This window comes from Falco punctatus (genome assembly GCF_963210335.1).
Source record: "Falco punctatus genome assembly, chromosome: 4".
In the NCBI taxonomy this organism is placed as follows: domain Eukaryota; kingdom Metazoa; phylum Chordata; class Aves; order Falconiformes; family Falconidae; genus Falco; species Falco punctatus.
Genome location: NC_137583.1, coordinates 76,055,964 through 76,082,802, shown reverse-complemented (window position 1 = coordinate 76,082,802; position 26,839 = coordinate 76,055,964). Strand labels below are relative to the sequence as shown.

Below are 26,839 nucleotides of genomic sequence, written 5' to 3'. Positions count from 1 at the left end.
GAACAGAAATCTATTTGTTGTCACATATTTTTACAGAAAAACTGAGAAGCATTTACATGGCATGAGATCAACTTCCTTAATAAAATCAGCGTTACGATTTCAGACAACATAGAAAAATATCATCTTCACTGTCAAGACAGAAAGTTTGGCACGGAAAGCCATACCTGATGGTTTCTAGTTCCTTGAAGTGCTTGTGCTGTGCTTTAAGGGTTGCTTCAAGCTCTAGTTTGGCTTGTGCAAGTTCATTCTTCAGCTCAGCACCCATCATTCTCTCCGAGTTCAGCTGTTCCTGAAGCTCAGCTGTCCTGTCCTTCATACTGCGGAGTTCCACTTGCATCTCCAGTATCTGTGACTGCTTCTGCTGCATATTATACTCCAGCATTTCTAATGAGAGTACCATCAATATGGAAATTACTCAGTAAACAACCGACATTGCCTATTTGGGTAAAGCTTCCCCTAGCACAGAGAATGACCACAAGGCTATCACAAAGAGTGGTATTTTAAAATAATATATTCTTTCAATAGTGGAGTGAAAGCAAAACCATGCCTTTTATACTGGAATACCTTTCATATGTTCCAAGATACCACTTCAACTCATAACATTCTTTAAAAGACTATGTGCACAACCATATCAATATTTATCATTTGAGTTACGACTTACTTAACTGAAGTTATGTCTGCTTGTGACCAAATTTTTGTGACAAAACACTGACAATGAGCATTTACTTAATTTTGAGGTATACCTGTTCTCTGAACTTTTTATTGTTCATTCTGATTGCTTCTTAGTTTACTCATTACGACTGACTATCCAACTTCGATAACTTCAAAGCTGCTGAACCTAAACACTGAAGTGCATATATAGAAAATAAACTTAAATACAAGCCTGATTTTCATAGCAACTGAAATAACTTTGTACCACTTTCAATTTGATACAAGTCATAAGTACACAGACTATGTCTTAATTTTTGCAAAATTAGTCCAGTAAGGTGGAAAAAGATGAAAAGTATGCATGGTCAGAACATGAGTATCAAGATCAGAGCACAAAGAAAGTATTTTTTCACCTACAATGTTATGACCACTGCCATGAAAGTGGCATATAGAAATAGACATATATTACCACAGAAGTCACCTTGGCTTTTTGAATCAACCTCTTGTCCTCTCTTTGGATTATTTTTCTTACTGTTCATCTGAGCATGTAATACTTGAATCTCCATCAGCAAACTTCTTCTGTCTGCATTCTGAAGACAGTCCATTGCTGCTCTCTGGTCAGTAGCCTATTAGCATTAGAAACACTTTAAGGTAAAACTCCAGATTTTATTAGAGTATCTATGGTGTGGATCTTACATTTACTTATATATTCATAGGGCAGATATATCCAGAACATTTTCAATTAAGTCATAATTAAGTCAATATTATAACACTGGGAAGAATTGCTTGTTATTTTTGTATTTCTCTACCAGGCATAAAAAAATAATAGAATCAAAAGAGCTATCGGTTTTATGGCAAACTAATTTTCCTCACTAATCCAGAAACTGACCTCTCTGTCCCATAGCAGCCTTATCACTTCCTCCTTACAACTTGCTTCACATATACAAGCTACTTTTTCTCTTAGACAGTGTAAGCTAATTCTAATTAACGTAATAAAATCAAGCTCAGAACCTGTGTTTAATTGAAATTGATCTCTGAAGGCTATATTTTTTCTATAGTTGGTGCACCCAACACCTCTTCTTCCTACAAGTCTTACTTTGTTTTCACCCTTAGACTATCAAAACTACTATTAATACATGTATTTTAAATAGATTTATACATTCAAAATCTAATGTAGACAAACATCCTTTGACTAAAGTACGTTTTATATTACCTGCTCTTGTAGTCTGTGCTCTAACTGATTCATCAATATCACTGCATCTCTTGTGCCCAGTTCTGCAAGTTCGGTTTGAAATGCAGCAAGAAGAACATTTTTTTCTCTTACAAAAAGCTGTTGAATAGCATGCAGGAGTTCTCCTCGCCAGTCTGAAACACCTTCAGGAGATTCAGCACTTTCATAAATCTACAGTGGTACAAAACCAGTTTAAACAGCAGAATTCAAAGACTACATCAAGCATAGTCGTTATCATTTTATGTAAAGTGGTTTTCAGTGGAAAATTGAGCTTTTCTTACTTGATAACTATGTAACAAGCGTTCATAGAAATGGATGTATTTATTGTACAGCTTATGATTTCTTCTGCATGCAAAAATGCTAAAGTTTTAACTGTGTTGTAGAAGGAAACAAGTTAGCTTTTTATAACTGAAAACTCTGCCCTGTGTAGTTATTATTTATGTTACTGTATCACACTACCCTTTTGATTTTTATGATGTTATATATATGTTCCTAGACTCTCACAGAACTATGTGGTAGTGTGCAGATACTGTGTATGGAGAAGATTTAATTTTATAATGATATAAAATTAATCCCCCCACTTCACATGCTGAAGGAAATGCCAAAGAAAGAAATGCAAGCTGTAATTTAAGACTTATTTTATTATCAGAAAGTGCAACATGCAGTGTTACTGCATATTTTTAAAATCTTTTGCCTCGTTGCAATATATTTAGAGCATTTAAACCTGAATTGTGAATGTGCCTGATAACGTTATCATAAATTATTTTTTATTTAGACAGAATCTTATGATATTATTTATACCTCAGCTTCTCTATGAAGTTGCATTTTTGCAATTAGATCTTTCAGAGATGAAATGGTGCTTAGAAAAGCTTTCCTCTCCTCAAGCCAAGACTCTGGCTCTTGCTTAAAAGGTGGGATCTCTCTTTCACCATATGGAAATTCTGTGAGAGACAGCACCTGTACGCCTTCATGATGGACTGCTCTCAGCAAACCCTACAATAAATAGAAATCAGTAATGCCAGTCCTAATAATAAAAATAATAACTACAACAGCAACAACCACCACCACCTTATTTCATACATATTGGAATACTGGCACTTCTAAACTGATCAGTGTAAGGAAACTATTTTTACTTCCTGGTATCAAAACCAGAAGCGTCACCTAGTTCTTCATATCTGCCAAATGGTAAAACTTATTAAATAGGTTTATTTGTCCTCAGTTTTAAATTAAAATTCCCAAAGTTCATCTGTCAGATCAATACTCAGATTTTAAAGTGGTTTCTGATAGGAACGGACATTTTAAAAGCAAAGTCCTGGGAAGCTTCCAGGTGAGCTTTGCAATTCACTTACTGAAATTACTGTTAAGCTAAGGCTTTGCTGCAGAAGACTTGCCTTTTTAAAAAAATATAATTAAAGCACGATACCCTTACTGTTTATAATAAACCCATTTGTTTACTTTCATAATATAGGTATTATTCTACACCTATAACAAAAGTATCTATACAATTGCGTAATATATGATCATGACATTACCATTAATACACAATAACTACAATAAATTATAAATTAAAGCAGTTATATTTCTTATAATTGAGAACAAGCCTACAATTACAAAACTCATATTTAACGTAATTTAACATGCAAAAATGCATATATGTATCAGAATTATCTTAAAATCTATCTAGAATTTATTCAAAACTTATCTAACTGGCTCTTTTCACTCATCACGCAGCAGCTAATTTAAGCTTTTGATAATATCACTCTTGTTCCATAACAAAAATGACTGGGTTTATTTTACCTTAATTTTTTTTGGAAGCAAATCTGCTGAAGTTTCACCTTCGTCTATTCCTTCAGATATCATGTCAGAACCCTGGGTCTGGGCAAGATACATTCCTTGACTCCAGTCTGAACTGGAGTCTACAATAAAAGGAGAAAAAAAACATGAAAGCTGGATTACTGTGAAACTTTGAAGAACAGGCATCAAAAAAATATTTTTGTCTGTTGTTGTAACAGGTGGTTGCATGTCACCAGAGTTGATTCTAAGCCTGAAGACTACCTGTTTTATAGATTTTCTTTTCCAGTTTCAAAGCAGCAACAGCACAACAAAACTAAAAAACCCCGAACTTAAAATCCTAGTTTAGTTCTAGAAACAACTACTTGCACAAACACTTCTGCCAAATGACCCCCCTCCTTAATATGCTACAAAAAGGATCATGTTAATAATTGTTATTGTTCTTGGAGAAGTCAGTACCTACCATCATCTCCCACTGCTAGGGAGGTGTAGCTTTAAATTGTATCAGGAGATCATGAAGCTACACTGAAGAGCTAACATAATATGTAAGTAGAATATAGGAACTCCAGTGGGAAGATAAAAATCGGCATCTGATGCCTTGACTCAACCCATCTCCACTCCAGTCATTTCCCTTCCAAAGCAAATTAATAGACATGGCACGCTCAGCACCTTTTGTTAGCGTGACAGGCTTCTGCATCGACCTGGGATTTCTTAGAACATAAACCCTTTAATGGTAAACAATATTAAAAAAGCAGATTTAATTTACTATGCTGTTTGAAATCTATAAAAACAAGTTTCTTACCACTAGAACCTCCATCTCTAGCTTGATACGGTGAGGAATGTGCTAATCCAGAAATGGGGATTCCCTATATTTAGAAAAGAGAACAATTCAGTCTTTAATCACCCGACACTCACAATAAGGGAGCTAATGCTAAGGAGCAAGAAACGGTATGAGCCTCTTTGCTCGTTCCCTGGCAATCACAGTAATCACAACGGAGACAAGAAAGATGGAATATTTAATGGGGTGACCTACACTTGTCCCCCCTTCACAGAGCAGGACAGGTCCAAGGAAGCGTCTGGTAGTCAAGCACACTCCCAAACTTAAGCTGCTGAGGAAGGGGTTCACGATCTCTCCCTAGGCCATGGAAACATTAGAACACTTAAAAGCTTTATACTTACCATGTGGTGGTTCAAACCTATCAGACTTCAAACGGCAGTTTCTGTAGCAGGAACAAAAGCACAGACCAAAGTAGTTCAATGAATAATTATAGGATACATACCTCTTTGGCTTGCAGAGTTTCTATGACTTCCTTTAATGTATTGCACTCTTCAGTCAACACTTGCACTGCAACAAACTTCTCTCTCTTTAATGCTTCAGATTCAGAGATATGCCTTGTCTCCATGTCCATGATTTCAGCAGCATGGAGTTCTTGCATTTGGTCGATTTTTTCAGTAAATTCTCTTATGATCTCTGCAATCTCTTCTGAAGAGCATCCATTTTGCAAATCAATTTGGATTTCTGCATTTTTAACAAGGACTGGTGAAGTCTGGATACAGCTGTTGATTTCCACAGTCATGTCTGTTTGTGATGATGAGCTTTTTCTAATTAGAGTAGACTCACTGGTTGACAAATCACACAGTATTTCTGCATCCTTTTTGCTTTCAGTTTTTGCCGTTTCCTTGCCCTTTCTCATGTAACTCACAAGCCTCTCTTCTGCTTCAACTAGATTCTCTTTGGCTTTGCACAGGTCTTCCTGAAGATGTATCAGACTTGCTTCTTTTACCTGCAAATATGGAGAATCTGAATCACAGTCCTTCCAAATGCTTAATTAAAAAAAATAAATTAAATCTAAACCCTCCACACCATTAGAGCATAGTTTACTCCTCTTTTAAAAGCAGTTATGACACACGGTAACAATAATATCTCCTACGAAACACAGCTCTATATCCACTGTTGCACTATAGGGGACTAAAACTACTTCAGCAACAAGCGAAGATTTGGTCTTCAGCATCAGTTCTGTTCCACTGACAGTAGGTACTGAGTGACCGTTTTTCTTAGTGGCATTCTCAGTACAAGATTAAAAAAAGCTATAACATGCATATTTGCTCAATTAAGTTCTGTATAATTATTTGCTTTAAATACAATATGGAAAAATGCGTGATTCTTACTGCTAGTTCTTGCTGAAGTTTTTCTGCCTTTTCTCTGTAACTGCTCAGTTCTTCCTTAGCAGCAGCTGCTTCTTCTTTAACTTGCTCTAGTTCAAGTTCATTAATAAGCACATTTTCTTTTTGACTTTCCATGAGTTGTGCTCCTACCTACATGGCAACATAAGATACGGAAAACGGTGCAGAATCTTTTAAAAAGAATCAAGTATTAACAACACTGATTACTTTCACACCAACTTATAAAAAACACAAATAAAAAGAGCATAGGGGGCAACAAATGTATATTATTTGAATTAACATAGTCTTAATAAATTAATCCTGAAAGACCATTTTCCTAGGATTAACTCCCACAAACTGAATAAGCATGGGAGGAAAGACAAATGTGGGAAGAAAGACTGCCTACTTGCAGTTCACTGAACTGCAAACAGAAGTTGGCTACACCACACAGAAAGCACAGGGAGGAAAGCCAACAGAGTAGGAAATAAAGTCTGATAATATTATTAAATTGTTAAGACATTTATGACATTCATTCAATCTGCATTTGGTTGAAGGTCTGAGAACCTTCATTGGCCAGCACTGGGTTCTATGATGTCTCTGAACTTAAGAGTTGCAGCAATCAAGCCCACGTTTGGGCTATCAAGCATAGTCAACTTTGACCAAAGGTTTTAAATTCAGAGGCAACATAACCAGTGATGGATGCAAATTAGGACAAAAATCTACTGGTAAAAACTACCGATGGGAAATATCTTTGGCATCAAGACAGGAAAGCAAGAAAAAGTAAACCAAAACCAAAGCATATATAAGCAAACAACTTGCCCCCCCAACCCCCTGTATAAATTGCTATCGCTCCCTTATCATTCTGAACTCTTAGATAATTTTTATAATTCTAATTTTTATCTAACTCCAGGCCATGTAAAAGGGTAATTCACTCCATTCTATGTCAATTCAAAGTAAGAATAAGAAAGTGTACATCCAAAATTAAAAAAATCACCCTACGTTCATGAAAAGGCAAAGTACTTTTAATGCAAAATGGAAATGGATAGTGGAGCTCACCTGAAATCCTCTCCTTGTTGTAACTCCAGGAATAATAGAGAAATGAAGGTCTAACCCCACACAGAAGATTCTTATAAAGACTAGTCTCATTAAGAAGTGTTTCATTCACTATAGTTTACATATAAGAACAGATTTTAGTGAAAACAAGCCAAACAAAAATAGCATCTAATTACCTGATATGTCTGCATTTCTTCTTGCTTGATGTATTTCTGAATCTCTCCTTTGTGTTTTTCTTGAACCTCTTCCAGTAATTGCTGAAGTTCTAAGAGTCTCTCTTCTTTCACTTTAGCTTCCTTTTGTGCAACTTTTAGATTTTCTTTTTCTAGCTTGAAGTTACGATTTACTGTTGCCAGTTGGTCCTCCATCTCACTAAGCCTCTGTGTCAAGAATGATAATTTTGATTCTGTCTCATTTACAGTTCTATCAGTCAGATCCTCTGTTTGGGCACTCCTACTTGTTTCCTCCACACATCTTGAAGCTTCCTGAATTTCCTGCATGAATTTCCTTTGCTCTTGAACTGCATTTAGCTGGACCTGACTCACAAGAGCAGCAGCAACTTTTTCCACTAGTGTCTTTTCCAGTTCCAGTATCCTCTTTTTAAGCATTTCTCTTTCAGCTTTGCCTTGCTCTTTCAGGTCTTTTATTTCATTGTAGGACTGACGCAGCTCTGAATCTTTTTCCTTAACATATGCCTGAAGTTGCTGCAGTTGTACCTCCATCTTGCTAACGGCGACTGTTGTATTCTCACCTGGAGACCTAAGCTTGGATTGATCTAGCAACTCTACCATCTCACATAAGCCTTCTTCCATTTTTTCAGTTTTCCCATTGCTCCTGTCTTCCGTTTTCTCCCTATCACCTTTCATCAGTGCACACTTATATTCCTCTGTCATTCTTTCATGCTCTTTTTTTAACAGACTTATTTCTTGCTTTAGCTGGTTCATTTTTAACTTAGTTTCCTCAAGCTCATTCTTTGTTCGAGATGCCTCTACATTTATGTTTTCTACTTGGTTCTCCAAAGCCTCTTTTTCTGCCAGAACTGTTTCAAGTGTGTGTTTCAGACTGTCAGCATCTTCTTGAAAAGCAGCAATGTCTGCAGGTACTTTTTGTTCAATATTTGACAGTTCCTGCTGAAGCTTTTCAATTACATCATTCAACTGCTCTACTTCTTCATCGTTTTTTTTCTTCAGACGTTCTTGATCACTTTTCAGATATTCTACCTGGGCTTCAAGCTCCCATATACGCTCATTTTGCTCTTCAATAACCTGAAAAAATCCAATAAATACAAGAAAATAACTTCATAATGGGTAACTAAAAACCTTATTTTTTTCTTCACAGCAAGTCTGATTAAACATTGAAGCACCTTGTAAAACAAGGTCCTTAGTGAATTTCTTATTGGGATGTCTTTTGTAAAGCTTTATGAGAATCAGGACATCTTTACATGACTGACAAAGTAGCCCGTGACCTCAATGAACTGCAAAATAGGTGTGAAAGCATCAAATGAAGTGAAAGCACTTCTAATATTCAGAGAGGCATGAAACACTGCAGTTTAAGTGTTCACAATACTTTTTTCCCCAATACTTTGGTCTAAAGCTCTGTCTTGTTATTTTTATTGAAAATTAGAATGGAAACAAGTAGAGTGGTCATGTTTGCTGCTAAATCTTCTTATGAAACCAAGTTTTAATACACTGTTTTTCCTGCATTACATTACATAAAGAACTTCCTCAAAAAAAAAAAATCTTCAAGTTTACCATATACTGGTCAGATATGTTCAGTTAGATTAGATAGATACTGTGCTCTTTGTGCAAAAGCACCACTCATTCATATGGTCAAACAGATTTATATAGGACACAGTTAAGATGGATATATATTTTAAATACAAATAGACCTTTAATTAATTGTGTTGAAAATGCCATTATAACATGTTTTCTAGTTCAAGACCAAAGAAAACACCCATTAGTTGTCTCTGAACTTCCTATTACAAACTTAAATATGTGTTTGCTTATGTGTGTGCACACATATACAGATGTGCACAAAAACATGCAGGGCAAATAGTACCCACAGAGCCAAAGCACAGTTACTTCTTTCTGCTACAGTTTAAACAGTAGTAAAGAGAGACAAAATTACAGAAGTATTTATTTTAAAATGTATATGACTATCCAAACAAAATTAAAAAGAGAGATTGGTGAAGACATGAAGAGAGCGAGAATAATACCTTCCTAGATTACTTCTAAAGACACTTAAAATTACAGGCTGTGTAAGGGGCTCAGAATTCCAAGATATTAATAAAATCACATAAATTAGCCAATATCAGGGTGTTGACTTTATGATGAATAAAAGAGAAGCCATCTTATATCAGCTTCTAAGAAAAAAATAAATGAGTAGACACACAAAAAAATAATCATCAAGTGACTGGTGTTGATGAACACTAAGTTTAATAAATAAAATTGTAATAAATAATATAATTTCTTAATTGACATCTACTAATTTATTAAACACTAAGTTTAATAAATATAATAGAATAAAAATACAAGTTATCAGATTCCAATACGTTTTATAAAATTAATTAAAAAACCTGCTTGTTAGATGACAGTGGGAGCAAATTCTCATTTACAAAGTCAAAAGACAGAGCAGATTCTAAGTAGAACATCTAAGAAACAAAGTGGATATATTTTCTTAAAGGAGTGTCTGGAGATCTGAAATGAACAGTACTTCTACAATGGAAAAGAAAAAGTTAAAAGGAAATTTGTTAAAAATATTTGGAAAGAGATAGTACAAAATAAAATCAGTTAAGGTACATAAAATAGGTCAGAACTCTAAAAGGACCTTTTAGAAACATGAAGAAGAAAAAAAATGCAGAAGAGAAGATAGATGACTAAATTAATTACTAAAATAGCCATGCTTTTTCCTTTATCTTTCAATACTTCATTATGTTTAGTTAGTTAAATAGAATAAGATGATGACTTTGTAGTAAGTCTAATATGTGGAAAAATAAATGATAAATGTGACCATATAAATTAGAGGAGCTGATTTGCCAACGAAGAACTTATTTTTAAAAATCCACAGACTAGAGGAAGCTCAAAAACACTAAATAAAATGTGAACAAGTCATTTGTTTTCATAAGAAAAGAACAGTGATCCTGGTGGGTGATTGCTATCAAGTCAGCATAACAGTTTCTGTTCTTAATAACATAATGGAATAAAGGACCACAGAAGGCAAATACAGCAATTAAAAGAAGCACGTAGTGGGATGAATATGTCTAAGGGACTAGGAAAGCAATTGACCTAGATATTAAATATCTATTGATATTTAATACCCATCTCATAATCAAGCAGAGCAATTATTTAATGTCCTGGAAAATATAACTGAGTAAGCAGATGAAATTAAGAAAATGAAACTTCATATAACAGGAGAAGAACCAATCATTAAAATGAATTCTACTTGAATCCTGGGTGGTTTTTTTTTTCAAGGCAAGAAATGTAACAGTATTACCGGTCATTGTATAAAGCAGAACCATTCCAGATTTCTAAAGTATGATCTTTCCTAAATCAAATTTCCTAAGTCTAATTTCCTAAATCCAGTTCAAAGTTTTGTCATTATTCACTGAGGTTCATTATAACTAAATTTTGCACATAAATCCACAGTGAAATTATCCAGCTCAGTCTGAGCTCTATTTTACTGGTCTCAATATGTCCTAGTAGAGTATTACCCTAAATGTTCAATCATCTACTGAAGGGTAACAGAACTCCTGGTCTTACCTTACTGAATAATATTTGCTTTGGGATTAAAGCTTACGACTAATAAATGCTCACATCTAAAATGGTCAGAAAAAAAATCCAATTTTTTTTCTATAAAAATATGTGATACTGAATGCCTGTTTCTGCTATCACTTACATCAATGCAAAATAAGTATTATTTCTTAAGTAAATAAAAGAAAGATGAATCAATGTTTCTTGCTCTCCATTTCTAATAAAACACAGCATTTTGTTTGCACATCCATAATGCTTCAAACTGCATTAAAGATGTTGCCAACATCAGTATGATGGCAAACTATTTACACAAGCTCATGGAGCACAGAAGTTCACTACAAAATTCAACGCAATCCAGTAGATGTCACTGAAACATCACACTGAAAGTAAGTCATTGTAGGGAATATGGTAGAATGAATGTTGAGAGTCCATCTATACACTATTGAATGCTTGGAAGTATTAGATTAAGGAATGCAAAATTGAAGACAAAAACTCAAGCAGAAATAAGGCAGAATGATAAAAAGAAAAGCAAGCAAAAAGTATCCTTCATAAAAAAAATGAGACAAAAGAGGAAAAACAGATTAGGGTTAAAGTGTTGCTTGAAACTGAAGCATTTGCATTTTTAAATTAAGGCAGCAATAGAAGATAATGTAATTGGAGGGGGGGACATGGAGGGGTTTTTATTCTGTAAACAGCTCACAACACAAAGTAGGATTCTCAAAAAGATTTCAAAAGTGCATACTTTGTTGTCAGTTGTGACTTCAAGTTGCTGCTGCAGTTTTGCAATTTGTTCATGAAGATGATCTATTTCCTGCTCCTTTTCTTGCATGACGTGAGCGAGCCTCCCAGCCACTAAATGATGGTCCTTTATGGTGGCATCTTCAGATTTCTGGATAGCTAGTCCCAGTATTTCCATTTCATCCTACCAAAAAAAAACCCCAAACAAAACACGTTATAGCTGTACATAACATTTTCTGTATATTCCTGTATAAGCATTTAAGGCATAGGAATCAAAATACACAAATTGCATGGAATGGGAAGTAGTTATATGAGTTCTTTTAATATTTTGCAAGTTGAACTGTGGAATGCTTGACAAGGAAAAAGCCAAAATGCCAAATTCTAAGAATTTCTTTCTGGGCAGGAGGGAGAACTAAGCTCTAGGCTTTCTGTTACACAATTACCTTAAATAATCTGTTCTCTTGTTCAAGTTCTTGCAAGTGTGTAGTAGACTCCTTTCGCTGAATTTCTAGTTGCATGTGCAATTGCTGAACTTCTTCATTTTTATTTTCTAGCTCCTCTCGAAACTGCTCCAGTTGTTCCTCAAGGTTCGTGACCTACGTTTCCAAAATGAATGGAGAAAAAGGAATAGACGGCCATATGAAAAACTGAATGTCATGATTTTCAAGTGCATTGTCTACAGTAAACTGGTTTGATATACGAAAACAAAAGAATGGGTACTCAGTGACATTCTGAATCCTTAAACTGAATGGAATTTTAAAACCCAGTAAAAACAAGCTGAAATCACTATGAAGTTTTTCTTACTTGGGCTGAATTTTGATTCCAGAAACACACTTGTAAGTGATAAGCATGAACATAGACAATAACAATTACCATAGCTCACAAGAGAATTCCAAAGGGATTTGGACTGCTGTCTCTCTGATCTGTTAAAAAATTTCATCTGTATAGTTCACTAAACTCAACAGAAAGCAATAACTGACAAAACAAAATATCAGCAGAAACACAGAATGTTTCACAGGTATTTTACCTCCTTTTCTTTTCTGTCCACAGCTTCTCGTTCAGCTTGCAGTTGTACTTCAAGAGGTAATTCTCCCTTTACTACGATGGTGCCAAACTGTTTCCTGTCCTCCACCTTTAAATATAAGTAGTATTAATAATAAACAAATAAAAAAGATATACCGTTTTGTTCTCAAGAAAATAAGAAAGTAGTAAATGATCATTTTAGATCAAGCAATACCTTTTGCAGGTTGTCTGCACTGATGATTAAGGCCTGTTCCAGTTCTCTTATCCTGCATTCTAGTTTCTCAATTTCTTCATTTCGTTCTTGTATATCTCTCTGAAGTTGTTCCTTAGAGAGCAAAAGCTCACTGCATTTGTCTGTTTTTTCTTTTAGATGATTTGTTAACTGTTCAACCTGGTGATAACATGGCAAGATGATGAATATGTTGTACTAGACTGGAAGGGTTTGCTAGCAATAGCAACAGCAGTAGTTTTTGACAGAGAGAAAATATCCCTCTTTTTTCTCATAAGAAAACTCCTACTCTATAGGTGAAACAATATAAAGTTAGGATACTGTAGTGCTACACCCAACAAATATAAACAGCATTTTTTAAACAAATTTCATGTTCTATGCTCTATCACCTACTCTCTAGAACTGACCTTGTCCTTCTGAATTTTTCAGACTCTGTAGTCAGTTAAAAGCAAGTAGCATGGCATCCCTATGTAGCCCACTAAAAAGATACCTTTAGCATCTACAGATGGAATGTCTTGACTGTAGGGTCAAGATGCTATTTGCATCTTTAAGGAGTGTCATAATTGTAAGAATCTGCGTCAAAATTATTCAAAATAAGGAGTTGATTAGTGATATACAGACATATCCTAAAGTCACTGGGTCTTTAACATTGACGAGAATTGCTGTACTTCAACCTTGAGAAACAAAGTTTTGTTTTCTTGCTGGGTTTGTTAAATGGGACCAAATAGATATGATTGATGATACAATTTCACTTTCTACAGGGGACAAAGCACCCAAATAAAGCATTCTAAATCTCAGTAGGTCAGATGTTTGCAGCTTAGAAACAACATATTAGAAGAGTAACTGAAGCAGTAGAGATAGAAATGATCCCAGTTCTAGCAGTATTTCAGTAATGATTAATCAAAATTACAGATAAGAAAGAAGTGTGACAAATCCATGGTATTAGGCCTGATGCACAGTTAAGACCTGAGTTGAACTAAGCAATCGAGCAAGAGGCATGGAAAGTAATGTTCGTCCCACTCAAGAAACTGATTTCAGTATTTACAATTAGGAAGTTACGATGTAGCCAAAAGGTAGAAGACTCAAAGCATTTCAATAGATAGAAGAGGACCAGAACATAAAGCTGACAGGATGGTATTATTGACGTTATCCATCCATGAGTAACATCAAAGTCTGAAGTGACCACAGAAAAGTCCTGAGAGAGAAATGGAAAAAGAAAAATCAAGTCTAGAGCAGACTCTTCATGACAAACTTCCCTGGAATAAGTTGACAGAGTAAGCTGAAACAACATTAAAAAAGAAATGAAGTTATCAACCGAATGCTCACAGCATTCACGCAAAGCAGAAGAGCATTTTAAAAAACGGTGCAACTACGAAAAAAATAAAGCCACTATCTCAGAAAAGCATGAGAAAGAATGAGAAAAGGTATACTTACAAAATATTCCAAGTGACATCTAAAGATACTATTTAGTAAGACATGTGCCTCACCTGATAAAAATTAAATGTAAATCTAATACGCTGTTGAACATTCTGTCTATAATTTATAATATATCACATTCGACATCACCCAGCTCTAAAACAGCTGTCACTCCTGTGGTGCTTGCAAACATTATCTTATTGTCTGTTTTTCTACCTACTAGAAACCTCTAATTTAAAAGCATCTGATACAAATCTGAAAAATTTAATCACAGTTACATCTGTCTTTCATTTTAAAGTATGCTTTCAATTTCTATTGTAGCATACCTGCCAACTTAAAAGAGTATATACATATGCTTATATGTGCATATAAAACAAAATTATTTTTACCATAGATTCTGTACAGAAAAATAGGGCAATTTTTATTATGGTATCAAATTTGAATTTTTTTCTTGGGAGAATTTTTATTTTAACATGTGATAATTTTAACCAGGAATTCACATGCTAGCCATGCCATAAATTATACACATACACAGAATGAAATGAATTCAGAATGAATATTCCGGATTCAGTAAAACTAATCATGCTAAAAACTCTCCACCATTTGTGGAATGTGCCAACAGAAGAGGAGCGTGCACACACTTTGCAATAGAAGGAAACAGAGGCAGAATTGCTCTGTATGTGTTGGTTAACACACACCCAGCTAATCTCAGAAGATTCATTGTGCAGAGGCTGATGACAGCCGTATCACATACTACTGAATGAATACTTTGTAAGATTTCTTACAAACCTTTGTATTAAATTTTATAAAAAAATCCATGAAATACACCTCTACATCTGAGAATAAGTAAATAAATATTTTGACAACTTGTATCTCACATATATCAATTTATGTCCTATTAATGTCTATAGTTCAGGACCATAAGTTTAGGACTAAAGTATATAATACAGAATACTAAATATTGCTAATATTTAAGAATTCAATTACAGCAACTGAACTACCTCAGTAAGAGCTTCAATTTGAAAATCATAGTGCAACCTAATAAAAGGCATTTTAATACTGAAAATCAGGCAAGAAAATCATGCAAAAATATCAGCCTTGCTCAAAAAGCAGGACACAAGAAAATGCACAAAAAATGAAATGCACTTTAATTGACTAACAGGTCATTAAACAAAACATGCAAAAGCTTCATAATATCTAGCATTTGCACTGCTGCCACTTTTCTTGATTTTGTTGTGTCTAAGCATTTTCTGTGACTCCACTGAGCTGCTGTCCTACACTCAACACATTTGTTTCAGTGGAGACAGACTTTCACTGGGGAGGTTCCAGTGCACACAGAGCGCACTGCTACATCTCAGGTGCTAAACCTTGGTGACTCAGTTTCTCCAGTCGTGTACCTGTGCTACAAATGGGATGTCAAAAAACAACATAAACCCATGTGAAATTGCTAAAGAAGTTCTAAATGTTTCCACAGGCTTTTGAAAACAGTGGATTTTCTAAATTGTTATGTGAAAGAACCTTTTTGAGTTACAAATGCCTACTATTAAAACCAAACAACCTGCCTAAAAAAAACCCTCAAAACACAGTTACACCACTCTCACCTTACCCCTCACCTAAGGGGAATTGCTTTCCTGGCTTGTAAATTAACGCAGGTTAGGTACACCATAATATAGCTTCATTACATTATCTTAACAGCTGTCAACTTGTCATTTATACTCATTGCATAAAAGGAAAAAAAAATGTGTTACCTCTCTGGTTTGATGTTCATTGACAGGCTGACTCCTTTGTGGAATCTTAAGCTGTTGTTCCAGCTTCTGTATCTCTTGCTGGAATACATCTCTCTCATGTTCTCGGTCGATTGCTTGCTCCTGAAAGTTAAGAAATCATGTGGATACACCATTTGATTTAAAAACTACCTAAATTAAGTATATTACTACTTCTTATTTCTGTTAATGTGAGGCTGGTAACATTATGTCAGTATCTTTAAGGTAGCAGAACCTTTTGCAACTACATTCAACAGAAGTTTCATCATTTGGGGCAAAATTACTTATTTATTTATTTTTAAAACTAAAAATTTAGGACAGGATAGATGCATTATTTCACAAAAATGACAGTTGTGTTTCTTCTCTTCTGGGTACACCACAGAAATGGTAATAACCCAGTATTTTTCTTTCCTAATGTTTATCTCCGATATACGTAAGATAAACGGAAATTAAGAATAGAAATGAACTCTGTGTTAATATCAATGAGGAGCTGACAGAAAAAAAATATATTTGAAGTTTACATTTCACTTTACTTTCAACCGGTTTCAGCTGTTATATATCCCAGTCTGACATTTGGGAAATACATCTTTATATCGGAAATAATGCACAACTGGTAGCATCCAGTGAAGCATCACCTTCAAATGACACTTCATAAAACAGACAAACCTTATCAGATGCATTAAAATAAACTAGCTGAAGTATCTGATACACAGAGGAATGCTTCCATCTAGCAACAAAATATTTTGCAAAAAATCAGGAAACCAGAATAAATCCTCAACCGTTACAAGTTGCAGATTTTAAAACTCACCTGCTGTTTCATGGAAACAGTAGAGTACTAATGCTGCTAGCACAAACAGCTGCCCATCTCAGTATTCCATAACTCTGCAGTTCATGCTATTGATAATCCCAAACCACAATGCATTTTTGACTATAGGACTTGTAACAGGAATTTTTACTTCTGAACCTTGTCCTATTATGACACACTAGTTTTAGTCAGAAGAATAATCTTATAACTGCAGAAAATGAAATAAAGCAAATCCATTTGTGCCAAGAAGTATCTGGAAATATCTCTCCTTTAATAGTGCTTAGTCATAGATTACACAGAGAATGTGCCACAGAGTGTTGTATTTATTAAGTAAAGAATTATTCCACCGTACTGCTGTCAGTTAGAGAGTTAATTGAGAAGGCACAGAAATAAGTTTTCTCCCAACAGCACCATAGGACATTTAAAATGGGAAAAGGTGGAAGCAGGGAAGATAGTGTTTGCTGAAAATAGGGTAGAGTCTAAAACAAAATCGCAGAGAGTGCCTAAGGCAGGAAAGAAGTTGTGTACAATAGAGACAGCTGCTCCTGTGAATGGGGACAAATACACATATAGTGTAACTGTCTGGAAGGTATAGCTTTATATCTGGAGGTACGTTCTTGGATACTATGAAGGAAGACTATAAAAGAAACTTAAGAGAAATTCTGCTTTCAATTTCTAAATACAAATAAAGCTGACAATTCAGAGAATCATAGAATAGTTTGGGTTGGAAGGGACCTTTAAAGTCATCTAGTCCAAGCCCCCTGCAATAAGCAGGGACATCTTCAACTAGATAGGCTGCTCAGAACCCTGTCCACCTGACCTTGAATATTTCCAGGGATGAGGCAACCAGCACCTCTCTGGGCAACCTGTGCCAGTGTTTCACCACCTTCATCATAAAAAGCGTCTTCCTTATATCTAGTCTAAATCTACCCTCTTTTACTTTAAAACCATTACCCCTTGTCCTACTACAACAGGCCCTGCTAAAAAGTGTGTCCCCATCTTTCTTACAAGCCCTCTTCAAGTACTGACAGGCTGCCATAAGGTGTCCCTGGAGCCTTCTCTTCTCCAGGCTGAACAACTCCAAGTCTCTTGGCCTGTCTTCATAGCAGAGATATTCCAGCCCTCTGATAATTTTTGTGGCCCTCCTCTGGACCCGCTCCAACAGGGCCATGTCTTTCTTATGTTGGAGGCCCCAGAGCTGAGCGCAGTACTCCAAGTGGGGTCTCACGACAGTGGAGTAGAGGGGTAAAACACCCTCCCTCAGCCTGCTGGCCACGCTTTTTTTGAGGCAGCCCAGGATACAGGTGGCTTTCTGGGCTGTGAGTGCACATTGCTGGCTCGTGTCCAGCTTGTCATGCACCAGTACCCCCCAAGTCCTTCTCCTCAGGCTGCTCTCAATCCCTTCACTCTCCAGCCTATATTAATACTGGTAGTCGCCCCGACCTAGGTGCAGGACCTTGCACAGACAGACTAATTCTAACAGACTTTATTGGAAAACATGGAAATTCCACAAACTGTTAAAAATGAAGGTCACAAAAATTTGTTTCCTCATTAATTTTAGAAGTTTCCCATTATTTTAAACATTTAAGAAGCCTACTAAGTTATACTTAGAAACACAGAGAAGTCCTAAGCAAGCATCTCAAATGAATTTTCAACTTTTAAAACTAATTAAATTCTTGGGCTGGAACCTCTAACACTGTTACTATTGTGTGCTTCTTTATGTTTGCACAGAAGGTGAAAAAATTAGCATTTCCCACTGAACCAATCCCTAGTACTGGTGCCCACCCACCTTCATGAAACTAGCCTTTTATCATACTTACATCTAGAAATTTTCTTGTTTTCTCTAGTTGCTTCTCCAAAGCCTGGTTTTGCTGCCTTAAGTCCATTAGTTCTGCATTTTTTTCTTGCTCTAGCTCTATGAAACGATTGACCTGTTCTTCCAAGTCGATTTCCAAGACTTTCACTTGCTTCTGAAGGTCATCATACTCTTTTTCAGCTTGACGTTGTACTTCAATTTTTTCTTTCATTAGCTTCTCTGTTTCCTCCAGCAATTCTGGTTGTAATAAAAGCATAACACACTACTTTTAGATAGTTAGTAATGTTATGAAGTAAAACCACTCCCCAAGGTATCCATGCTGTACTCTGCAGAAGGATGTGAAGTGGTTTGGGTTTTCGCTATTTTTCTTTTTTTAGAAAATATATTTTCTTCTGAGAAATAATCAAGATCACTACTCAACCAAATTCATATTAAAATTACTATCCTTTAGTTAGTCTTCAGAGGACTGTTAAGTTGTATCAGATCACTTTCCTGTTTAAGTTTCATAAAAATTAAAAAGTCTTTGTACAGTTGAAAAGAAAATGCATGGGTTCAAACTACAGATAGTCAGCACAGGGGTTAACAATGAAGAACAGAAAACCCAACCCTCTTCTCATTCCCAGCATCAGTAAAATCAATCCACTCCCAGTCTCATCATTTACTGTGATACATATAAATAATTTGAAGGAAATATTTAAAGACTTAGTGAGGTTGCTGGGCAGGCAGAGGGGGAAATTACTGACCTGTAATGGAGCTTTGCATAATCATTGACTGCACGGACGCCCAATTTTGAGTCCTCATGAAAAGGCTGGCAAGCATATATAGTAAAGCCCCAAACCACTCTACTGAGACTCTTAAGCCACAGCCCATTGAAGTACATATTAACTAACCGTATGAATCCCTTGAGGTAAAATCCAAACTGTAAAGTGCAATTTCATTTGAAGAATCTTTAAAACATGATTGATATTTAGACAGAAACAATACAATTTCACTATAGAAGAAAGATCCTTTAGGCACCATCATCTTACATCATATTTAACCAATTCTCATTTCTAGGTAACCATTATATATCAATATAATACAAGTGTTTAGTTATCATAATGAATTAATCAACTGTATTTGGAAATAAAAAGAAAAAAAAAGGTTACAAAAATATCCCTCCAATACCACCTAAGTATCTGTAATTCGTAGGTGAATAAGATGATGGTTATTAATGAATTTGCTTATTATGTTTAGAAAGTTTAAGAAATGTTGTTAGCAAAATGTAAAACTGAGTATGAAATACAACATCAAAGCTGCAGGCCAGTAAGAATTACAAGTAATGTCAGTAAACCAAAAGCCCAATAATCCTGATTAACAATGTCAGTATGTGTAAGTCTTCCACCCAATTACATATTGGCCATGCAACATACAAACACACCTGCTTGGGAAGCTGCATCGACTGCAGCATCTACTAGGCCTAGGAGAATAGAGAGAGAGAGAGAGAAAACAAAAAAAAGAAGCAAAGTAATTCACATGCCAGCTACAGTTTTCTTGTGGTGCAACAATGTAAGAGAAAATGAAGCCAAAGATAGATGTGGCATTTAATGACAAAGTTATTGAGGTAACTTAAGGAATGTGGTAAGTTATTCTGGTATGCATGACATAAGTACCTACATGTATTTATAGAAATGTTTATCCTTACAGTTGTTATACATAAAACAAGTAACTAAACTGGAGTCATAGTTAAGTAACTTCTTTACTATAAAGCAGGAAGCGACAGGTTGGTTTTAACATTTCATCGTTACACAAAGTAGATGCAGGAAATTGCAAATATACACCAAGATGTGTAATTTATAAAAACAGCAACATTATAAATTGCCATAAACTTTTAGATGTTAAATAAAATAGTAATTTCATCCTGCTATTCACAATGTAAGTTCTGCAATCCTTGAAAGATCAGTACTTCTTAAAACACCACTATTCTAACTTTCTTCCCCTCTCAAACATAAAATATTAGTTTATTAGATTAAGGAAGAATTAAAAGACGTTACCTTCCTGAAGGTAAATGCTCTTCTGAGTAAGTATTTAGTTAGATTATATTGACATAGTATTTATCTGAAATTATCACCATCAGTGCCGAAAGTTTTCATTACTGGAAGATAACAGGCTTTCTTTATCATGCAACTTTTCTGCCATTCTTCCCCAAAAGAGGAATTTGTTAGAAAAATGTATCTTCTGTGTCTAAAATAAGTATAGCCATTGTGTAGTTCGATCATGTTCTGGTAGGTATGCTTGCTAGTCGCTCTAAAACTCTGTTTGAGAAGTATTTAGACCAGTACTTTTATCCATAGGTGCTAACTTTCATCTCCAGTGATAATATAAATAAAAGCAGATTTTCAGAGGTATCAAGCTTTTGCTGGCTTAAAAAAACGGTTGTGATTGCTTGATACTGCTGAAAATTCAGTCATTTTTTGTTTAAATATCAATAAAAGTTATCATGCTAACATTAGGCATCTGTTATGAAAATACCACATTTTACCCTATTAGATTTTTATTGATTACAAAGAAGTGGGGGAAAAACCTTTGCCAAGATTACTTAGTAATTTATTTGAAAGTGTAAGAAAATCTCATAGAAAGATTGTGAGGAATACGTACGCTGCTCTACTGGCCCCGCATCTGCTCTCATGGCATCCTTCTGTCTGGAGAGTAACTCTTTTTCTTCCTGGATCTGCTGCTGTTCAGCCTCTAACTCCTGCAATTTGTTACCTGTACACAGTAGCTCTTGCTCAAGATGGTCAATTACATCTATTTTTTCCTGGAGTTTTTTTTCCAGAAATGCTTTTTCATCTGCATAACCATCAATGAGGCCTGTAGAACATCAATGTTGGGGCAGATTTAATAGACAATAAAGAACAATTTGGGTTTTTTTCCATGATGAATTCACACACGTTAGATAGCACCTGACAGCTTCTACTCCTGTCCTTGCTATTCTTCCATGATCAACAAATGACAGGAAGGATAGCACAAGACCAAACATAGCTTTTATTTTTTTTCTTGGCACAAGATCTCTGGAGCAAACAGGAACTCCAAAGCTCTGGAGCAAACAGGAACTCCAAAACCAAGGAAAAATAAGTGTGTAATAAACACAGGAGAAGTAAGAAATTTCAAATAAATTCAGGTGCCAGGTGCAATTTTAGATGCCTCAAGAAATTTGCCTGACCTCAAACCACAGTTTCTGTAAGATCATGGGTCTCCTGTAGGTCAGGTATAATATAGATACCTCCTACATCATAAGGCACCAAATCTAGCTGCAGGTGTCCATGCTTAGCACCTGAATCGCTCCCAAAAGCCCTGTAGCAGTTGACATTTAAGAAACAATTTAATTTCTTTACTATTAATGCACAATTTTTAAAGTAGCACAGAACTAACTATTAATGATCTTGTTAACAGAATTCTGGACGCCACCTTGAGAACATGTCTTGTATGCTTTTGAAAACTGGTTCACAGTCAAATAGTTTATCTAGGATTCTGAGGGGAAACTATTTTAGCCTTATGAATGACATCATGGCTGTAAGAAATGGCACCATCTTGGAATAATGTGGAAGTGAGCACAAAGCTAAAGACTTAGGAAAAAACAGTGGATTTCCTTGAGGGCTGTACAAACTGAACTGAGATCCTGCAAGGGTATCTGCTTCGGAAGATTCACATCAGTCCTTTCACAAACATCTGACCACAGAACACAAAAGACATTTACTGAGTGACAGAAGGTACTAAATAGGTATCCCAGATTTCCATGATAAGGTGTGTTCCATCACGTCGGATACCCATGGTTCCAAAAGGTAGACAGAAATCAGTCATACAATGTCCAAACTTTCTCAGCTGGACACACACACCTATCTCACAGGCTTCTTACTAAACCCACAGAATATAGAGCAGCATTTTTTCAGTATCAAACTATTTTCAATATGAAAGTACTTTATCAGTACAAATCTATAGTCTTGTGTCAGCATCAAAACGGATTTTACCCTGGCTTGACAATGTAGGAGAACTAAAGATGCTTCCATTCATTATCAAAGTAGGCAAAGTAAAACCTCTGTGAGCATCTAGTTTTGTATGAGAGGAGATTAAGTAACAGTGGTCCTTGTATATACAGTCTGAGAAACACAGGTCAGGTCCTGCTGTGTATCAGTCATGCACACCTGACCAGTCTTTTTTTTACAGACTTAGATTCACAGAGAATACAGCCACATAGAGGGACTGGCTGTTGAAAAAACGCCTCAAACCCAAAAAACTAAACTAAAACCATCATTAACAGCATTTCAAAAAATTGAGACAATATGAATTCTAGTAGTTACTTCCACCATACCAAATGTTGTTCACAATGAGTACTTAACAGATCAGAAGTTGAGAGGGCATTCCCAGGTTAAATGGAGCATGCACCCTCACCAAAAAGGTATGAACCATGAAGTCTACTACGATCACATGTTGTGGTATTTACTCCTGCCTTTTTTTTTTTTTTTTAAGAGATGTAATGAAAGTTGTCAGAGTTCAGTGAACACATTGGCATTAGCTTTTCTATCACATTAGGTAAGTGATATCTGACATGACTAAAACACTAGAGGTTTGAAAAATGTCTCAGCTGCAGTAGTTTTTGTGGTAAGAAAAAAATGATCAAAAATGACACATTTTATCTCGAGAGAAGACAGAGTACCATCAGATGCATAATGAACTGAGACATTGTTCTGCATACCTTTCTAAGGAATTTGATAAGAGAATGTAGTTTGGCTTTGTCAGAGAATGCTCACAACTCAGTTCAATAAGCAGAAGAAATTAAATAAAAAGAGTTCTATGGCATTTTTGTTTTGTCACATCAACACCAAAATAAAAGGTGCCTGTCATTTAGAAATGCACTAATTTCGGAAGTTCACAGAAAAAAAGGATGAACAAAGATTTAATTAATTCAGGAGTTAAAAAAGCATTAAAGCAATTAAAAGGGGAAAATGAGCTGAATTCCTGCAAAAGACTGAACTGAATTAAATACCTACATGTGACATAAACCTGCACCTAACTTTAAAAGCTCAACTGTGCAATATATCTGTCAAGGGCTAAAGCTAACATCAAATTCTGTGTCATACTCCAGAACTTTTCACGAACCAAATCAATACAGCCAGTCTGTCATGTCTTATAAACTAACACTGCTACTGTTTTGATTAAAATTAAATTCCAGTTAAAATTTTTTGAAGATGTTTCCACTTTATATGCTTCCAGGTTGTTTTTTTTCTCCAAATAAAATGTGATCAGACAAAATCTGGAGAGAGCAAAACATAGCTTCATAGCTCTCACTAAATTTTTGTGCTTAATATACTTTCCTTTCTAGCAAAAAATACGTATTTGACTCATCCGTTAGATCCCCAAACCAGGTTCTGATGGAATATTTCAAGTATTTAATAAAATTTTACAGGTAAATTTTGCCTTCATTTACATATGGGCAATCCCATTATCTACAAACTACCAGTGAGTAAGAGTTTGCAGTTTCTTTGCTCCTATTAGTTTGTTTGCATAAAGAAACTTTATAACAGAAGTGTATTGCTCAAGAACCTAGTTAATTTTAGATTTTTTTCTTGTCTGGTGGTAATACGATAAAAATAATACTTTAAAAAGAAAATAAAACATGGATAATAAACAGGTCTCATACTGGGGGATGGCATCTTCAAATACAATTATGCATGTACTCTTTGCAATAGACTCCTGCATAAGTGGAAATTTATTTATTGTAAATGAAGAGGCAAGCTTGTAGTTCTTAGCGGGAAACCTAACTAAGCCCCAAAATACAAACCCAGAAGGCAAAGCAACAGAGATAAGTTCATAATAAAACTTTTTTTTTAATAAATAAAATTAGTCTCTAGTATTATTTTTTAAATGCTACTAAATGCTACTAAAATGCTATTTTAAATTTTAAACATACGCAGACAGTTCTGACATTGACAGACTCCAGCCTTTAAAGAGAACTTAACACTAACCTCTCTGCTTTGTCCTAATGTATTATTCTGTTCTCCTTAATTATTGAAGATTTGTGAATAAAGACTATCACGAGAAAAATATTATCCTCCAAGGAGAGCAACAACAGACTTATAAGCTGCCTGTGTTCTGAAATTCATCAATACTAAACATTTTGTAACTCCACATGTACAAGAATATAAATTCTTAGGTCATCTATATTTTGGTGGAAGACTTCATCTATTTTGCATGTTAAGATGTGTTGTAAGATTTTTTTCACACAATTTAATATTTGGAAAAAAATTAACAATGCCTCTTTCATATTTACATCTATTCCATCTGAAATTAATTTTCCTCCTTTCTAGTTTTGCTAAAGCTATTGAAATGCTGCAGTCAGTACTGGTGCTGATGACACACAACGTTTATCCTCTGTGGACTGACAGACTACCAACTATCCCTTGCACCCTGTTTTAGACACGTGGCTTAGAAACCTGAAAAGTTTAAGTTATGTGCGTTCCAGCTGTTAATAGTGTGTGAATAGAACTCATGTCGGATTATCTGTCTATGTAAAAAGAGGAGGAAGGCTGGCAGGATAGCATTCTCCAGGAAAAACATTTTGCTATGAAACTTTACGCTATCCTCCCACTTTGAAACAGAGAAGTCTGCTGAGCTTCAAAACCAACTGAAATATCTTTCTGCTTACTACTACAGAGATCCTACCTATAGGGTAGGTGTTCTTAGCATCTTTTCCAGATGCTAATTACAAACAGATTGAAATGTATCATTACCATATCATCAAATTCTAAGTGAAGGTTCTATGTTTTTATCCATGTTTGTGTGGAGCCAGGCCAAGGTCAAGAGGCAGCACACACAAACTGAAACATGAGAAACTGCATTTCAACACACACACACACAAAAAAAAAAATATCCCTTCCTGCTCTTTGACAGCAGCTGAACACTGGAACAGGCTACCCAGAGAGGTTGTGGACATTCAAAACTTGACTAGACACAGTCCTGGGCAACCAGCTCTATCTGACCCTGCTTTGAGCACAGGGTTAAAATAGATGATCTCTAGAGGTGCCTTCCAGCCTCGTGATTCTAAATTGTTAATATAATGCTTGTCTGTTAATATAATGCTTGTCTCCAAACAGACATGTTATGATGAAATAAATTAATTTTGAGCCTAACAACATATATTCTACCTATTATTTTTATTAAGTTAGACAATAATAAGTCAGGGAAAGTTGGGAAACAGAATCACACAGTGGTTGCTGTTGGTAAGGATCCATAACTATCCAGAAGGCTCGTAACATTCTGAAATTTGTAAAGAAATTAATCTAATTTGCAGTTTCTTTACCCATGAATAGGTAAGTGAGTGCAAAGTTCAATGATTCATCAAAAAAGCTACTCACCTTCAGCTTTGCTAAGCTCCAAAGCCAACTGCTCTCTGGCTTTGCTTTCTTCATTAAGACGTTCTTGTAGTTCTTCCTGATACTTGATAAATTCTGTGGCTTCTTGTTGCTTTTTGAAGGACTCTCGCATAAGTTCTGTCTGAGCAATTTTAGCATGTTCAAGCTACCACAGGAAAAAAAAGTAAAGAAATTAAACAAACCAAAGATTTTCTGGTTAATAACTATTCTATCTTTCCCCTTTAATTAAGCTGATTTACAGTGTGATGAGAACTCTCACATAACTTCACTAATTCAATAAGACCTTTGCTGAACACACATTCACAGACTACAATAGGAATGTGACTCGGTATGAAAGTCTAAGCAAACAGGCTTTGTCAGTACAGTGCACTCAATGAGCCACCTGGCTAAACCCATGTCTTTGTTCCAGTAATTCCTGGTTTATGAGTTTATACTAGATTCACCTTTATTTAACATACGAGTATTATCCTAAATACAAGTAAGCTATCACACACCATATAATTAGACTGGCTAAAAAACATTGCATAAAACTGGCAGAAGTTTTAATATAAACTGAAACAAGTGGTGCTTCATCTCTTTTTCTCCTTAAGATGAAGATAAATCAGAACCTTAGGAAAACGTGAACTTTGAATACACTGTACTTTTCAACAAAGCATTGCTTCTTCCAACTATGTCCACCTAATAAATTTATTAAGGATTTTTTATTCTTCTTTGCTTATCTGATGGGTTAATATTTAATGTCTACTACCACAGGTTTAGCACAATATCACTATGTCACTGTCCTGCACTGCTGGAAAATCAGGACTAAAATGCATAAAATTGTATAGTTGCTGCCCAGTTTAGAGTACCCAAAGCAATAATCTCAAAAAGAATTCAAATTATAATTACAAAAGCAAAATAGTAAAGAAGAAACATTAAAGTAATGTTGGAAGTTTTGATTACACAATATGTTCATCTAAGATAACAGCAAACTGGAGTCAAATACCAAGATGATCTCTACTTCTC

The 26,839-nt window shown here is 35.3% G+C and overlaps 1 protein-coding gene across 11 annotated transcripts in view; it reads right to left on the bottom strand.

Moving 5' to 3' along the window:
* The window catches only part of AKAP9 (A-kinase anchoring protein 9), a 129,287-nt gene that overhangs the window by 13,365 nt on the left and 89,083 nt on the right, over window positions 1–26,839 (bottom strand). For 7 of the 11 annotated variants that reach the window (XM_080383589.1, XM_080383595.1, XM_080383592.1 and 4 more), the window contains 18 exons: window positions 25,817–25,979; window positions 21,063–21,275; window positions 19,846–19,884; window positions 18,430–18,662; window positions 15,790–15,909; window positions 12,611–12,787; window positions 12,401–12,505; window positions 11,817–11,969; window positions 11,378–11,557; window positions 7,063–8,151; window positions 5,840–5,986; window positions 4,951–5,454; window positions 4,473–4,536; window positions 3,677–3,795; window positions 2,681–2,872; window positions 1,862–2,050; window positions 1,118–1,274; window positions 165–384 (listed from right to left, as the gene is read on the bottom strand). In XM_080383589.1, the coding sequence (XP_080239715.1) occupies window positions 165–384; window positions 1,118–1,274; window positions 1,862–2,050; window positions 2,681–2,872; window positions 3,677–3,795; window positions 4,473–4,536; window positions 4,951–5,454; window positions 5,840–5,986; window positions 7,063–8,151; window positions 11,378–11,557; window positions 11,817–11,969; window positions 12,401–12,505; window positions 12,611–12,787; window positions 15,790–15,909; window positions 18,430–18,662; window positions 19,846–19,884; window positions 21,063–21,275; window positions 25,817–25,979 (4,064 nt within the window). The remainder of the gene's footprint in view (window positions 1–164; window positions 385–1,117; window positions 1,275–1,861; window positions 2,051–2,680; window positions 2,873–3,676; window positions 3,796–4,472; window positions 4,537–4,950; window positions 5,455–5,839; window positions 5,987–7,062; window positions 8,152–11,377; window positions 11,558–11,816; window positions 11,970–12,400; window positions 12,506–12,610; window positions 12,788–15,789; window positions 15,910–18,429; window positions 18,663–19,845; window positions 19,885–21,062; window positions 21,276–25,816; window positions 25,980–26,839) is intronic. The other 4 variants (XM_080383593.1, XM_080383598.1, XM_080383594.1 and 1 more) reach the window with 3 other exon arrangements.